We start from the raw sequence: 17585 nt of genomic DNA, 5'->3' as shown, positions 1-17585 counted from the left end.
TTGTTACACTATGGTATGTAGTTTTCCTTTTTCCATATTGATCAGGAATCATCAGAAGAATAGTGTCTTAGGACAGCATCTTGCAGTATTGTGGTGGAGTAGATTGTTTGCTTATTCTCTCCTGAGTACGTATGGTCACTGAGGCAATGCCTGGTAGATAGGCTGGTATATTAGGTATTCAGTGAACTTAGGTAACTGGTTACAAGAACCCATCCACATCATGAATATTTTAAATTTTTTTTCTTTTTCTTTTGAAATCACTATAGATTCACAAGAAGTTGCAAAAAAATAGTATAGAGATTCCTGTTTCTCCTCTGCCCTAGTGGTTATGCATATTTGGTTGTTTCTGCTTCTTTCCTGCTGTGCTTCCTACATTATCCTTTCTCCCTCTCTTTTTCCCATTCTTGGTCATGTCTTTGGCTTGCCATTGGCATTTATGGGAAATACTGAGTCTCTGAATTAAAGGTTGCTAGTTATTCTTGTAGGGCTGCCCATGGAAATACATGGTTCTTCCTCTTCACTTGTTCTTTAGGAATCACTCGCTGTGTATGTTGTGCTGTACCAGGTACCATACAGGCTCTTCTTGCACTGACTGAGGACATAGCCTTCCTTTTGTATGTCTGTTTCCTAAATTATCTAAAGTACTCAGAGACCTGTTGGTGAAAAGTAGCAGAAGCAATTTGGTGGGAGTACCCTGTGTTTGGAGTTAGAAATATAGGCTCAAATTTTGGTTCTGTTTCCAACTTGCTCTGTGACCCTGAGAGTCACTGTAGTTCTGACTCTTACCTCTTCTGTAAAATAGGCATGTTAATAATAATTTTACAAAGGTTTTGTGGGGGAATAGGGAAAGTGGCATTGGTGTGATCGCATGATGAGTTGGAGAGTGCTGTTTCAGATGTGAAGTAACTGTGCTTATTTTAAGTTGCTGAAATGAAAGCCAAATTTAAAAGCTTTGCAGCATTACTTCTTCTTCTTTTTTTTTTTAAAGATGTATTTATTGGGGCTGGCACTGTGGTGCAGAGGGTGAAAGCCTTGGCCTGAAGCGCCAGCATCCCATGTGGGTGCTGGTTCTAGTCTCGACTGCTCCTCTTCCAATCCAGCTCTCTGCTGTGGCCTGGGATAGCAGTGGAAGATGGCCCAAGTGCTTGGGCCCCTGCACCTGCGTGGGAGACCTGGAAGAAGCTCCTGGCTCCTGGCTTCTGATCGGTGCAGCTGCGGCCATTTCCACCATCTGGGGAGTGAACCAGTGGATGGAAGACCTTTCTCTCTGTCTCTACCTCTCCCTGTAACTCTGTCTTTCAAATAAATAAAATAAATCCTAAAAAAAGTTAAAAAAACAAAAAAACCCCAAAAAGATGTATTTATTTATTTGAAAGGCAGAGTTACAGACAGGCAGAGAGAGAGAGAGGGAGAGGGAGAGGGAGAGGGAGAGGTCTTCTTTCTGCTTGTTCAATACACAGGTGGCAGCAAGGGCCAGAGCTTCGTTGATCTGAAGGCAGGAGCCAGGAGCTTCGTCTGGGTCTCCCACGCGGGTGCAGGGGTCCAAGGACTTGAGTCATCGTCCACTGCTCTCCCAGGCCGTAGCAGAGAGGTGGATCTGAAGTGGAGCAGCTGAGACTCAAACCGGTTGCCCATATGGGATGCTGGCACTCAGGTGCCGGCTTTAGCTGCTACGCCACAGTGCTTGCCCCAAAATTACTTCTTTATAGCTTGACTTCTTTACAAGTAACAGAAAAACTGCCCCTTGCTTTTACATCTCCTACCGTATACCTTTTGTCTTCACAATAAATATCCAGTAATTAAAGGGTTTCTTTCTCTTTTCTTTTCTAAACTGGTTGTAACATGGCTCCCTTGGGAAATTGGGATGGCCATGTCAGCTGTCATGCTATCAAATGACATATCAAATGCTCTTCTCTTTTCTTACTCACCTAAGTCTGAGCTTTTCCTGTTTCAGAAACCTCTTAGCAAGTCTCAAGCTAGCATGTATGCTCCTTTCTGCTTACCTTTTTATCAGGTTTTTCTTTTAGAAACAAACTTGATGTGGTGCTAGAAGTTTTTATTTTTGGAGAGACCTTTAAAATAAAAAGTCTTTTATTTTTTTATTTTTGACAGGCAGAGTGGACAGTGAGGGAGAGAGACAGAGAGAAAGGTCTTCCTTTTGCCATTGGTTCACCCTCCAATGGCCGCTGTGGCCGGCGCGCTGCGGCCGGCACATGGCGCTGATCCAAAGCCAGGAGCCAGGTGCTTCTCCTGGTCTCCCGTGCGGGTGCAGGGCCCAAGCACTTGAGCCATCCTCCACTGCACTCCCTGGCCACAGCAGAGAGCTGGCCTGGAAGAGGGGCAACCGGGACAGAATCCGGAGCCCCGACCGGGACTAGAACCCGGTGTGCTGGCGCCGCAAGGTGGAGGATTAGCTTATTGAGCCACGGCGCCGGCCTAAAATGAAAAGTCTTAATAAAAGATACACATGCACACAAATGGCATAAGTAGTCAATATACAAAGTGGGGATAAGATGAAAAATTCAAGATGTAGATAATTGATACTGTTTTATCCTTTATGCTGGTCTAGATCCAGACAGGCTTTTAAATCATTAAGGGACAGACATCTATAGAACACCTTACTCAGTAGCAGTTAATACACTATGTTCTCCATTGCATATGTAACGTTCTCCAGGGCATACCATATGTTATGCTATAAAACAAGCCTCAATAATTTTAAAAGGATATAAATCACATGCAGTGTTCTCTGACCACAATGAAATGTAACCAGATGCCAATAATGAAAGGAAATTTGAGAAATCCATAAATATATCAAATTAAACACACTCTTAAATTACCAGTAGAGTAAGGAGGAAATCACAAGAAAAATTAAATATTCTGAGATAAAACAAAAATATCAACTTGTCATGGTGGTTATTATTGGACAACAGTGTGTATGTACTTTATGCCATAGAGTGTACACTTAAATTGGTAATTTTATATATATATTTTATCATAGTTTAAAAAAATGCCCTGTTGAAGAATATGCCATTGTTGAAGAATAGAAGTTGAGTATCTGCTGTGCTCTGTGCAAAAACTAAGCAACATATTGTGAGTAAAGGGCTATAGTAAAAGCAGTGCGTAGGGGGAAATTTATGGTTGTTAATACCTGTATTAAAAAAGAAGAAATATCTCAAATCAATAACCTAAAAAACTGTAAGAGAAGAATACACTAAACTCAAAGCAAGCAGAAGGGAGATGAAAATACAACATGAGATAAGCAATAAATGATATGGAGTGGAAAAAAGTAGAGAAAATCAGCCAACCAAAAATTGGTTGTTTGTAAAGACCAACAGAGTTGGCAGACTCTGAACTATACTGACCAAGAACAAACAACAGAATGACTCCAATGAATAAAATCAAGAGTGAAAGAAAAGACATCATCTACTGACCTTAGAGGGTAAAACAATTATAACTGAATACTAGGAATAATTATATGCTAACAAATTAAATAACTTAGATGAAATGTCTTCATTTCTAGAAAGAATACTGAAATTGTCTCAAGAAGAAATAGAGAATTTGAATAGAGTAGCTGATGTGGTACAGTGGGGTAAACTGCCGCCTGCAATGCCAGCATCCCACATTGGAATGCCAGTTTGAGTCTCAGCTACTCCACTTCCAATTCAGCTTTCTGTTAATGTGCTTGAGAAAGCAGCAGAAGATAGCCTAAGTATTTGGGTCCCTGCCACTCATGTGGGAGACATGGATAGAGTTTCAGGTTCCTGGCTTTCGTCTGGCCAAGTCCTGGCTGTTGTGGCCATTGGAGAGTGGACCAATGGAAGGTCTTTTTTTACTCTCTGTCTCCCCTTTTGCTCTGTCACTTTGCATTTCAAATAAAATAAAAATAAATCTTATTTTTAAAAAGAAACTCTGAATAGATCAATAATAAATGATTAACAATCAAAAAGCACCCCCACAAAATAAAGCCCAGGCCCAGATGACTTCACAGTTGTTGGTTCTACAAAATGTTTAAAAAATTAACACAGTTTTAAAAATAAACTCTTTAAAAATAAAGAAGAGGAGAGAATACTTCCCAGTTCATCCTATGAGGACATTATTAACCAGGTACTAAAACCAGACAAAGGCATCTCATAAAATGAGAACTGAAGAACAGTATGCCTTATGAATATAGATATAAAACTGTCAACAATATATTAGCAAACTGAATCCAGCAACATATCAGAAGAATTAGACACTATGGCCAATAGAGATTTATCCTAGGAAGCAAGGTTGGTTTACTATCTGAAAATGAATGTATTATGCCATATTGCTAGAATAAAGGACAACCCCCCCTCCCCCCGCCATGATCATATCCATAGCTGCAGTAAAAGCATTTGGCAAAATTCTGTACATTTCATGATAAAAACACTCAGCAAGTTAGGAATAAAAGAGAACTTCCTCCATGTGATAAATGCCATCTGTGAAAACCCATAGTCAGATGATGGAAGACTGAAGGCTGTCCTAAAATCAGGAGCAAGACAGGGATGTTCTCTTTTGCCACTTCTATTCAGGGCATTTAGGTGAGACAAAGGAGGAAAAGATGCTCAGACTGGAAAGGAAGAAGTAAAACAATTCTATTAGCAGATGATATGATTTGTATGTAGAAAGTGCTAAGGAATCTACTCTAAAACTGTTAGAATTAAGAAATAAGGAGGCCAGTGCTGTGGTATAGCCAGTAAACTGCTGTTGGCGATACCAGCATCCCACATGGGTGCTGGTATGTGTCCCGACTGCTGCACTTCTGAACAGCTCCCTGTTAGTGTCCTGAGAAAAGCAGTGGAAGATGGGCCAAGTGTTTGGGCCACTGCTACCGACATGGGAGACTGAGAAGAAGCTCCTGACTTCTGGGTTGTGGCCATCTAGGGAGTAAAGCAGTGGAAGAAAATCTGTTGCTTTTCTGTAACTCTTTCAAATAAATAATTAAACTTAAAAAAAAAAAAAAACCACCCTAATAAGTTCAGCAAGGTTGCAAGATACAAGATCAATATACAAAAATCCGTTATATTCCTTTACACATGCAATGAACAATCCAAAAAATGAAACCAGGAAAACAGTTTCATTCACAATAGCATCAAAAAGAATAAGACATTTAGGAATGACATTAACAAAAGAAGTAAAAAACTTATACTCTGCCAGACCCCCAGGGCGGGTCTGAAGGTTGAGCTGAATATCAGGGGTCAATGATGTAAGCAATCATGCCTACATAGTGAAGCCTTCATAAAATCCCAAAAGGACAGGGTTCAGAGAGCTTCTGGATTGCTGAACATACTGAGGTTCATAGAAGGTGGTATGACCAGAGAGGGCATGGAAACCCCACACCCCTTTACACATTCTTTACCCAATGCATCTCTTCCATGTAGATGTGCATATGTATCCTTTGTACCTTTGTAATATCCTTTACAGTAAACCAGTAAGCATAAGCAAAAAAAAAAAAAAGGGGGGGGGGGAAACCTTTGAATCATAAAATGTCAGTAAAAGAAATAAAAGATCTAAATAAATGGGAAGACATCCTATGTTCATGAATTGGAAGACTTAATATTTTTATGATGGCAGTACTTCCTGGGTTTGCCTACAGATTCAATTTAAAATCCCAGCTGCCTGTTTTGTAGAAATTGACAGTCTGATCTTAAAATTCTTATGGAAATGCAGGGGACCCAGTACAACCAAAGCTATCTTGAAAATGAACAAAGTTGAAGCACTTTCATTACAGCAAAGCTACAGTAATCAAGAAAGTCTGGTACTGCTGTAAAGAATAGACAAGACAAATGAGTGGAATAGAATCAGAGTCCAGAAACAAGCCTTTACATTTATGGTCAAAATTGGTTTTCAACAAGCTTGCAAGGACAATTAGTGGGGAAAGAACAGTTTTTTAAACAAATGAATATCCAAATGCAAAATCATGAGTTTGGAACCCTGCCTTACTTGTATATACAAATTAACTCAAAATCAATCATAGACATAAATGTAAGATCTGAACCTGTAAAAGTCTTAAAACATGTGTGAATCTTCATGTCCTTGGGTTTGGCAGTAGTATCTTTTTTTTTTTTTTATTATGAATAAAATGGTAATGGTTTCTTGGGTATGGCACCAGTAATAAAAGAAAAAAGATAAATTGGTCTTCATCAAAATTAAAAACTTTGATTAGAATAACACCATTTAGAAAATGAAAAGATAGGGGCTGGCGCTGTGGTGTAGCGGGTAAAGCTGCTGCCTGCAGTGTTGGCATCCCATATGGGCACCAGTTCAAGTCCTGGCTGCTCTGCTTCCGATCCAGCTCTCTGCTGTGGCCTGGGAAAGCAGTAGAAGATGGCTCAAGTCCTTGGGCCCCTGCGCCCATGTGGGAGACCTGGAAGAAGCTCCTGGCTCCTGGCTTCGGATTGGCCCAGCTCTGGCCATTGTGGCCATTTTGGGAGTGAAACAGCAGATGGAAGATGTCTCTCTCTCTTTCCCCCCACCTCTCTCTATAACTCTGCCTTTCAAATAAATAAATAAATCTTAAAAATAAAATAAAAAAGAAACTTGAGCAAGTACAGCCAGAGAGAGATAGCTGGAATGTAGGATCATTTATCTTCACAAAAGTGGAGAATTTTTCAAGAAGGAATGCTGCTGAGAAGGGAAGTTAGTTAAACACGGAAGAAATTTTACTTGGAGTTGTGATGCTGACAAGACCAGCTCTGGTGGAGCCAGGTAGGGAGGAAGCCAAATGCCCTGGAGGCGGCTGGTGTAGTAACTGCCTAAAGAAGCCCCTCTCTCAGTGGTGCCATTGAGGAAAGCATATGAGCTCAAGAGAGGCTTTTTAAAGATGGTGATTTAGAGGACTATTTTAAGTTGCTGGGAATGAGTCGGGAGAGTAGAAATTGCTGCTTCTGGAGAGAAGACAACTGGAAGGCTGAAAGTTAAAAGTCAGAGGAGGCAGAAAGGAGGGGATGTGGGAGCTAATAATGAAAATAAGAGGTGATAGGAAGGGAGCTAGGAACGACCTTGACCAAGTCTTACTTTCTGTGATTTTTCACTAGCATAGTATGACACCTGTCACATTGTAGGCAAAATCAGTGCTTGTTCACTGAGTGAATGTGTGAGCCTGCCAGTGAGTGGGATTGTGGGAGAAAGAAAGAAAAGGGAAGAACAGAAGGAACAGATAGAGTAAGAAGAGACTTCTTGCTGGCAGAATGTGACATCATCTTCTGTTATTTTATTGTAATTGTCACAGAAATGATTGTAGTGCAGAAAAGGCTGTCGTATTGTTGGAAACATGCTGCATTTGACTTTGTGTGAATAACTTCTGCTAGTTTCTGCCTTCTAAAGATGACTTTTAAGACATTATACCTATTTTCTGCATTATTTTTTCAGGGAGAATTTCAGTGTCGTTAATGGTTAACTGGTTCTGGTAATTTAAGTTGTGCTTCTTTAAGATTTATTTTATTTATTTGAAAGGCAGAGTTACAGAGAGAGATCTGCTATCTGCTGGTTCACTCCCCAAATGGCCACAATAGCTAGAGCTTGGCCAGTCCAAAGGCAGGAAGCCAGGAGCTTCTTCTGGGTCTCCCATGTGGGTGCAGGGACCCAAGCACCTGGGCCATTTTCCACTGCTTTCTCAGGCATGTTAGCATGGAGCTGGATAGAAAGCGGAGCAGCCGGGACTCAAACCCATATGGGATGCTGGCACTGCAGGCTGTGGCTTAACTCCCTGTATCACATGCCAGCCCCTTAAATTGTGCCTCTGACAATTTGATAGAGTATTATTTTATGAAAGCTTCCTAAGTGCTTTACTTGTGATTTGACTTCTTTTTTCTCAGTTCTCTACTTTTTTTTTTTTTTTTTAAAGATTTATTTGAAAGGCAGAGTGACAGAGAGGGAGAGACAGAGAGAGAGCTTTCCTCTGCCTTTTCACTTCCCAAGTGGCTGCAACAGCCAGGGCTGTGCCAGGCAGAAGCCAGAAGCTTGCAGCTTCATCTGGGTTTCCCGTATAGTTGGCAGTGGCCCCAGTACTTGGGGCATCTTCCACTGACTTCCCAATTGCATTTGCTGGGAGCTGGATTTGAAGCAGAGCAACTGAGACTCGAACCAGCACTGCAGTACAGGATGCTGGTGTCGCAGGTGGTGGCTTAACCTGGTACGCCACAACACCGGCCCCCATTTTTTACTTCTTATGTTTCTGATCATTAATCTATTTAACGTTTTTAATTTGAACAGTTAGTGAGTACTCATGTTTGGGACTTTCAGTGAGGCAGTAATACAGTAGGAACAACGTGCACTTTGGAGCCAGGCAGGTCTGGTTTTAAATGACTGCTTGACAGTTCAGTAGCTTCAAAACCTTGGGCAGAGTTGTTTTTTATTTTATTTTATTTTTTTGTTTTTAACTCTGAACTTTTATTTTTTTACCTTTAAAATTTTTTCTTCTTTTTAAACTTTTTATTATTGTATAATGGGCATAGTTGTTCACTCCCTAAATGTCTATAATGTCTCTCAGCTTGGACTGAAGTCTGAAGCCAGCAACTGAATTCATGACTCCCTAGTAGGTGGCAGGAACCCAAATTACTAGAGTAATCACTCTGCTTCCCAAGCTTTGCATTAGCAGGAAGCTGGAAGTAGGAGCCAGAGATGGCTATTTGAACCCAGGCACTTCTGATGTATTTACTAAGTGAAATATAGGATTTTAATTGGTATCTTAACTGTTAGGCCAAAGGCCTGCTCAATTTCCTTATCTTTAAAATGAAAATGATAATAATAATGTTTACCTGTCTCCCAGGTGTCTGCCTTACCATACTCCTTCCTACCTCCCTTACTTTGCTTACACTTTTTCCCCACTTACTTGGTAGAGGAAAAAAATGGGTGTATATTCAATCCATATTTAAGATAAAGCTCAGGCTGAATCTTGTATGTGTAACTGTAGTTTTGGCATGGTCACTCCAGGCTGCCTTTTTTCATTGTTTTTATTTTTTTTAAAGATTTATTTATTTGAAAGGCAGAGTTACAGAAAGGCAAAGAGAGAGAGAGAGAGAGAGAGATCTTCCTTCCACTGGCTCACTCCCAAATGGCCACAACAGCTGGAGCTACAGTGATCAGCAGGCAGGAGCCTGGAGCTTACTCTGAGTCTCCCCTGCTGGTGCAGGGGTCCAAGGGGTCCAAGTGGGCCATTCTCCACTGCTTCCCCAGGCCATAGCAGAAAGCTGGATTGGTGGAGCAGCCAGGACTAGAACCGGTGCCCATATGGGGTGCCGGCACTGAAGGGGCAGCTTCACCTGCTACGCCCCCACTCTACCTTCTTAATCCATCTCTTCCCACAATACTTTCTCATTAGTCTTATTTGGCAGGTGTAATATTCTGCTTGTGAAAGCTACTAGTTGTGCATCTTGTGTTTGTGTTGTCTTCTTACATTGATAACCTTTTTATGAGGGCTAGAATATAGAATTTCTTTCAAGTCACCTTATAGACTGAAGTTATTTCTTTTGTATTTTCTGTCATGAGATGTGATATTTAAAAAGCTGATAAATAAAGGTAATTGAGATACTAAACTGGTAATGGATAAATGGGATGTTTTTATTCATTCTATAAATATCTTTTGAATATAGTGTATTATATTAGAAAACATGCTACAATATTTTTCAGCTCCTCCTGTTAATAGGTAGAATCTATTTCCTCCCACTTTTCATCTGCTAGCCTTGTGACTTTTTTTTTTTTTTTTTTTTGGACAGGCAGAGTTAGACAGTGAGAGAGAGAGACAGAGAGAAAGGTCTTCCTTTTCCATTGGTTCATCCCCCAAATGGCCAACATGGCCGGCGTGCTGCGCTGATCTGAAGCCAGGAGCCAGGTGCTTCCTCTTGGTCTCCCATGTGGGTGCAGGGCCCAAGCACTTGGGCCATCCTCCACTGCCTTCCCAGGCCACAGCAGAGAACTGGACTGGAAGAGGAGCCACCAGGACAGCATTTGGCGCCCCAACTGGAACTAGAACCCAGAGTACTGGCGCTGCAGGCGGAGGATTAGCCAAGTGAGCCGTGGCGCTAGCCCGTGACTTGCTTTTAACAATAGAGTAATGTGCAGGTTCTGAATCCTAGGCCTTGAGAGGCCTTGCAGCTTCCCCTTTGCCATTTGGAATACTCCAGCCACTGTCTAATGGAGTCTAGGCTGTATGATGAATGGCTAGAGCTCACAAGTGGAGAGAGGTCCAGCCAGCAGCCAGGAGCAGTGCTGCAGATATGTGAGCGACACCAGCCACAGCCAGCCTACAGACGGATGGCTATGCCACATGAATGATTCCAGGCAGAGCTAGAACAAGAACCTCCCAGCCGAGCCCAGCCAACTCATAGACTTATGAAAAGTATTCACTCGTTGTTCTTTTAAGCTACTGAGTAAAAATGGTTCTACTTTTAACTTCTTTTATGGAGAAATCTGTAGTAGACTAAGAAGTTGCAGAGCTTATAGGTCTGTTCTGCCTCCATCTGTCATCGTTACAGTTCTCTATTAATAGTGTACCTAAGTGACACAGGGTACATATGGTAATTAAAGGGATGGAGTTGGAAGCTAGCTTTTAAAAGTGTACTGTGCAAGCTGTTTTCTGTCCCTAATCTATTTAATGCATGGAGAGCCAAAATTCTCCAAGTGCCACTCAGGAAATGGCAGAGTCAAGACCAGAGGCCAAAATTCCTAGCTTTACTGCTTTTTTCATTACATCAAGAGATTTCTTTTTAAAGATTTATTTATTTATTTATTTGAAGGCAAAGTTACAGAAAGGGAGAGGCAAAGAGAAAGAAGTCTTCCATCTGCTGGTTCACTCCTGAAATGGCCACAACAGCCAGAGCTGGGCTGATCTGAAGCCAGGATCCAGGAGTTTCATCTGGGTCTCCTTTGTGGGAGCCCAAGTACTTGGACCATCTTTTGCTGCTTTCCCAGGCCCATTAGCAGGGAGCTGGATTGGAAGTGGAGCAACCGAGGCTTGAACTGGTACCCATATGGGATGTCTGCACTACAGACTGCAGTTTAGCCCACTTTGCCAAAGCACTGCCCCACACATCAAGGGCTCTTGTCATCATTCTTGTTGAAGCTGTGGTTTTTAATGTCTTCCTGTTGGCCTTCAGCAGAGTTGGGTTATGGTTTTGGTAAAGGTTCCTCTGTTAATTTCTACTTCCCAAGGTGCTGTAAAGGAGAATGACTGGGCCTATCATCTTCTCGCTTCTGTAGACCAAGATGCTGTGACAGGACAGGGTTGAAATGTTTGGAACCTAACCACTGTAGCGGGCAGAAAGCATTGATGTTGGGGAATGGGAGGGCCTCCTTCAGTTGGGCATTTTTTCAGAAATACCTGTAATGTGTCCCTTTCCACAGGTAACTGATAGAGTGACATTCTAAGCTGTTCCACGGTGTTCACTGTGAGAGCTTGCTAAAGGAGAAAACTTACCCTGATACACAAAGGAGAAGAAAAGTTGCTTTTGTATTTGAACTTGATCTACCATTTCTTCTATGACATTTTTATGTTTCTTTTATTATTTTGGGAAATGTGTGAAAGTTGAACTTTTCTTTGGTTTAGAAATAGTGTTACATGCTGAGTAATTTCTGATGTCATACTGCTGTAAGTTAATCCTGTATCTCATCAGTCTCTCAGATGACTGTTACAGAACCAACTGTGGGGATTTTAACCAGGCCCTACAGCTGTCCCGTAAGCTTGCTGAGGGCAGAGACCAAATCCTCCTTATTGTTGTATGCCAGTGCTTTCCATTATGTCTTTTTTTTTTTTTTGCTGACTCCCATGAATGAGCTTTTTTTTTTTGTTGTTGTTCATTTTTTTAAAAAAAGATTTAGTTTATTTATTTGGAAATCAGACTTACACAGATACACAGAGAGAGATGGAGTGGCAGAGAGAGAGAGAGGTCTTCCATCCGTTGGTTCACTCCCCAGTTGGCCACAACGGCTGGAGCTGCTCTGATCTGAAGCCAGGAGCCGGGAGCTTCTTCCGGGTTTCGCACTCGAGTGCAGGGACCCAAGAATTTGGGCCATCTTCTATTGCTTTCCCAGGCCATAGCAGAGAGCTGGATTGGAAGTGGAGCAGCCAGGACTCCAACCAGCACCCCTATGGGATGCCAGCACTGCAGGTGGTGGCTTTACCCGCTGCGCCATGGTGCTGGCCCCTCCGTCTTACACATAATATTCCTGGTTTTTATTTTGCTCAGACATAGGTAACCTCTGACCACTAGCTTACAGGTTAACTTCTGACATCTGTTTCCTTGTTCTCTAGTGGAGAGCCAGATCAGGATATGGGTGGAAGGAGCTTTCACTTTTTCTTTACTTTTTACTTTTTTCCCCCTCCCTGTTCTCTTTTTCCTCCTTCTCCTACTCCAACTGCTTGTCCTATTCAAGTCCAAATTCTCCTCCACCTCCTCCCCTTTGCTCTCCAGCTCCTCCAAGTCTTCCTCTTTTCTTTCAACTCTTCCTCCTTTCATTCCTTGTGTTTGCTTTTCATTTTTTTGCATTTTCTATATAAAATTTTTCCTGTATTTTTGTTTTTGATTTCTGTTTTTATAATTTAATTGTAAATGCTTGGAAAACTGTTCCTGAGTAATACAGGGAAGAGAACACATATTTATTTGTCTGAGTAGCTAAGAATATTCCTACAGGAAAAAACTAAACAAAACAAAAATATTCCTAAAGGATGTGCAGGAAATTAGTTATATATTTTCTGTTAGGGAGGGAAATTGGGTTGCTGGGGGATGGGTTGGGAAGGAAGTCTTGTACTTCTATACGTTGTGAGTTTGGGACTAGGTAACTAATATTCCCTGAATACTTTTGAAAGTATAGGTGGAGAAAGTACTCAAAAGCATGGTGAAAGGGTTGAGGGTGTGACATAGTGATTAAGTTGCTGCTTGGAACACCCACATCTCTTATTGGAGTGCCTGGGTTCGAGTCCTGGCTCTGCTTTAGATTCTAACTTCCTGCTAATGCCTACTGTGGGAGGTAGCAGGCAATGACTCAAGTACTTGGGTTCCTGCCACCCACTTGGGAGGCCTGAACTGAGTTCTTGGCTTCTGGCATTAGCTTTGCCCGGCCCCAGCTGTTGTGGTGGCCATTTGTGGAATGAACCGGCAAATGGGAGATCTCTTTCTCTCCCTCTCTTTCAAATAAATAATAAATAAGTAAATAAAATTTTTCATAGTAGATAGTTGAACAGAGATCTGCCCTAGTGTTTACTTAAGGAATGGAGACTTTGCTTTCTTGCTTGTTGCCTCATAACATGAGACAACGTCCTAAGCACAAAGTCTGACTTTCTTTCTCTAAATCAGAACAGAACTAGTCCAGACTTCTAATACTGAGGGTTTGCAAATGAGGAAAGGAAACTCACTTCCCATGCAGTAATATTACTTACTTGGGATATTACCTACCCTTACTTCACTTCGTTTCTTCATTTATAAAATAGGGAGTTTCATAGAATGACAAACGCCCAAAACAGCACTCCTGCCTCAGAATCAACCCTTGGGACATTCGGATCTGGCTAAAAGGTCCATGAGAGGTCTCACAGGCATGGAAAGCCATGACACGGTGGCAAAAAACAATCTAAATGAAAGATCCTGGTGAACAAGAACCCAGCAGAAGGAACAGGCCATCAAGGAGACAGGCGCCTTTCTCTGAAGGGAGGAAGGAACCTCCACTGTGATATGGCCTTGACTAAACAAGTTCAGAGTCAGTGAACTCAAGGGGCTTCCATAGCCTAGACAGCTCATAGCAAGAGTCTCGGGTGATTGCTGACGTCATAAATAAGAGTGCCAATTGTTAAATCAACAACGGGAGTCACTGGGTACATGCTCCCCACGTAGGATCTTTGTCCTTAATGTGTTTTACTATGAAACTTAAAAACAACACTACTAGCCGAACAATAACCTATACCTTGTGCGGTTGTGTGAGTGCAGCCTGTTGAAATCCTTGCTTAGTATATACTAAGTTGATCTTCAGTATATGAAGGTAATTGAAAATGAAACTCGATGAAGGGTGGGATGGGAGAGGGAGTGGGAGAGGGGAGGGCCACGGGAGGGAGGGAGGTTGAGGGGGAAGCCACAACAATACAAAAGTTGCACTTTGTAAATTCACATTTATTAAATAAAAAAAATAACTATATAACAAACAAAAAAAAAGAAAAAAAAAAGAACTTAATACTTTACCCTTTTAGTATTTTTTATGTTCTACTTAAAACTATTGGTTGAACTCTGTAATTAATACACAATTCTTAGGTGTTTAATAAATGCTATAACTAGTACTCAAATAGTATTTTACACTTTGTGTTTCTGTGTGGGTGCAAACTGTTGAAATCTTTACTTAAAATATGCTAAAATGATTCTCAGTATGTAAAGATGATTGAAAATTAATCTTGATGTGAATGGAAGAGGAGAAGGGGTGGGAGAGGGGAGTGTTGTGGGTGGGAGGGAAGTTATTGTGGGGGGAAGCTATTGTAATCCATAAGCTGTACTTTGGAAATTTGTTCATTAAATAAAATTCAAAAAAAATAAAATAGGGAGTTTAAAACTTCCTTTATGGAATTGGTTGAGGAATTAGAAGTAGTATATATAGTCACTTAGTACAGCACCTGACACCTAGTGTAGAAGCTAGATGCTTTAAAATGGCTTTATTATTATTGGCTAGTATTGTTGCTTTTAGACCTTTCAAAGGAGTAAGACATGAAATTCTCATTGAGGATAGAAGAGCTGTTTAGGGGAAGAAGTAATGTATCACTTATCTACCACTATATAGCAAAGCACTGTAAACTTAGTGGCCTAAAAAAAATATTGAAATACTGTTTTTTGTGATCCTGTTGTTTGGCTAGTTAGTGGTTTGTGTGCTTGATTCCTTGAATTTATTTGTGTAGCTGTGATGAATGTAAGTGCTAGATATCCCAGATGGCCTCACATATGTGTCTGGTAGTGGCTACTGGCTGTTGGTTGGAGCATGTTGGTTTTCTTCCACATGACCTCTCTTGTTCCAGTTCTAGAACTTTTAGCATTGCCATCCCAGGTAGTATTTCAAGTATATCAAGCCTCTGCTTGCTTTTATAGTTGCTGAATTACCCACTGGCCAAAGCAATTCACAGGGCCAAGCTCAGAGAGTCACTGTAGGAGGGGACAGGAGAAGAGTAGCAAAGAATTTGTGGCCATTTTTAATCTACTATAGCCTGATGATTGATCTGCTTGTTGGGCTCAGAAAAAAAAGGTTCTGTCTGTTCTTGAGCTTCCCATATCATTGATACTTTTCTTAGTACAATGTAATAGCTGATTAAGGACCTGGAGTTTCTCTTTGGAATGAATATTGGAATGAAGGATAATAGCTGTTTTATGTATTTGAATAACTGCCTGGGTAAAAGGGCCTAAACAGATATCCCCTTAGTTAAGAAAGGATTGTTCTTTGAGGTAGTGAGCCTTGTTGAATGCCATTGCTTCCCACCCTCTGCATGACTAGAAGCAAATAGAAGGTAGATAGCCATATGCCAGGCTTTGAAGGAGGATTTTCCTCATTTGATGTCTTCATTTAAGTGATTCCTAGTGATTAACAGAATCTGTTAATCTGGTGGCAATGGGGTGTTGTCAGGAGGTAGAGAAACACAGAATCCTAAATTTGCTTGATTTGTGAGACAGAGTTACAAGTGGAACCTTTTTAAAAGATTTCTGTATTTATTTATTTTCATTTTGTCTAATAGGTGGCGGTGGGGGAGAGATTGAGAGTTTGAGATCAACTGCTCCTACATACACTGTTCACTCCCCAGATGCCTGTAACAACTTGTAAGCCAAAAGCCCAGTTTGAATCTACTGCATGGGTGACAGGGACCCAAGTGTTTGAGCCATCATTGCTGTCTCCCAAGGTGTGCATTAGTAGGAAGGTGAAATTGGGAGTGGAGCCAGGATTTGCACCTAGGCACTCCAATTAAAACCTTTTAAAGTTGAGATTTACTGTTATTGTGAAGAATACTTCTATTTCATTCAATATGAAGGAGTTGCTGTATCATGAATAAAGGATTCCTATGTGTCTTCTTATTTTAGAATGAAAGAGATTATCATGGCTTTAGAAGGAATTGGAGTAAGATACAAATGCGTCAAATTGTTCCTGCAACTATAGGTTAACTAAGCAGCTTGTACAGTTTGTCTAATTATAAAAAATTTGGTAGTGTTCACATATCATGTGTTTTGCCATACACAAACATGATTTTGAAATCTGATTTTTTCAAAACACTAGGCCGGAATGATGTGTTTGTCAGCTGAGAATACTGTGTCAATAGCTGGTCAGAATAATGTTGCTTTCTTTTTTGTCTCTCTCTTTTCTTTGCTGGTGAGGTGGGGGCAGGGACTTCATCTCACTCCACTGTAATGTTGCTGAGCAAGAATTGCGATGCAGGTGCAACCTTTGACTTTGGTTGATGTGACCACACTGGACACTTTGGTCCACCTTGTTTCTATGGAGTCTGCTCCATTTGTAGTACGTGATTTTTTAGAAGACTGAGGGAAGCAATAAGCTGCAAGCCTACCGTGGTTTAGACACAGAGTGGTGGTCAACTTTGGTGGGAGGCAAAATGTAAGCTACCAATAAATATGCTAGTGAAAGCAGAAGATTGCTGTCCTGCCTGGTGTATTCCCAAGCTGGAAAGGTGTGAAAAGCATCAGCCCACCAACTGTGTAGCTTTGGGCTTCAGTGTTCTTCCAGATAAAAATAATAATTATGTTAGTCCAATATGGTTGCCAAGCATTCCTGTTTCTCACTTCGCTTGTGATTCTAAACAGTTTTGCAGCATGAATTGCTTTGTCTTTGATTTACTGTTTCATAACATTTGAGTGTTGTGTTATTTGTGCTGATTTGTCATTCTCTTCTTCTTATTTTTCAGAATGGACTGCTGAATTATGAAGTATTTCAAACCCAGTAGTAGAAGGACATCACTCTGCCACTCACTCCTTTATCTCCTGCTAGTTATTTAAATTGGACTTTTAATATCCTTCCAGCTGCTCTTCAGACACACATGGTGCATTGTTGCCATTCCCCAGATTGCATCTTTGAAACACAGGCTCTTAGTAACCTTCAGCAAACAAAGAGGCAGCTTCCCGGATACGGGTATTGGGAGGGAGTCATCCTGACTGCCCTCTAGCCTTTGCTGGATCTGGATTTGAATTCCACCATGGAGCCTCGCATGGAGTCCTGCCTGGCACAGGTGTTGCAAAAGGATGTGGGGAAACGACTGCAGGTTGGCCAAGAACTTATAGACTATTTCTCAGACAAACAGAAGTCTGCCGACCTTGAGCATGACCAGACCATGTTAGATAAGCTTGTGGATGGACTTGCTACCTCTTGGGTGAACTCTAGCAATTACAAGGTAAGTTGAGTTGCCTTGTTAAATCAAAATTGGTCCTTAAAAAATCCTTCATGAGCAATCAGCATGATTCCTTGGCTTCCATTAATTCACTTTTTCAGCTCATGGCTCTTAGACATTTTATTCTAGAGCACGTGGAGTTTTCCTTGATTTTTGTTCAAGATAAAAATATCCATATCTTTATACACTTTGGAATGCCAAGTTAACATTTAGGTGAGGA

At 41.1% G+C, this 17585-nt stretch overlaps 1 protein-coding gene across 1 annotated transcript in view; it reads left to right on the top strand.

Moving 5' to 3' along the window:
• The window catches only part of CLASP1 (cytoplasmic linker associated protein 1), a 291310-nt gene that overhangs the window by 16981 nt on the left and 256744 nt on the right, over positions 1 to 17585 (top strand). Inside the window, exon 2 of the mRNA XM_062178774.1 lies at positions 16886 to 17368. Coding sequence (XP_062034758.1) covers positions 17174 to 17368 — 195 coding nt within the window. The 5' untranslated portion in view covers positions 16886 to 17173. The remainder of the gene's footprint in view (positions 1 to 16885; positions 17369 to 17585) is intronic.

Source organism: Lepus europaeus, chromosome 1 (assembly GCF_033115175.1).
Source record: "Lepus europaeus isolate LE1 chromosome 1, mLepTim1.pri, whole genome shotgun sequence".
NCBI lineage: Eukaryota > Metazoa > Chordata > Mammalia > Lagomorpha > Leporidae > Lepus > Lepus europaeus.
This window is presented reverse-complemented; position numbering and strand designations above follow the sequence as displayed.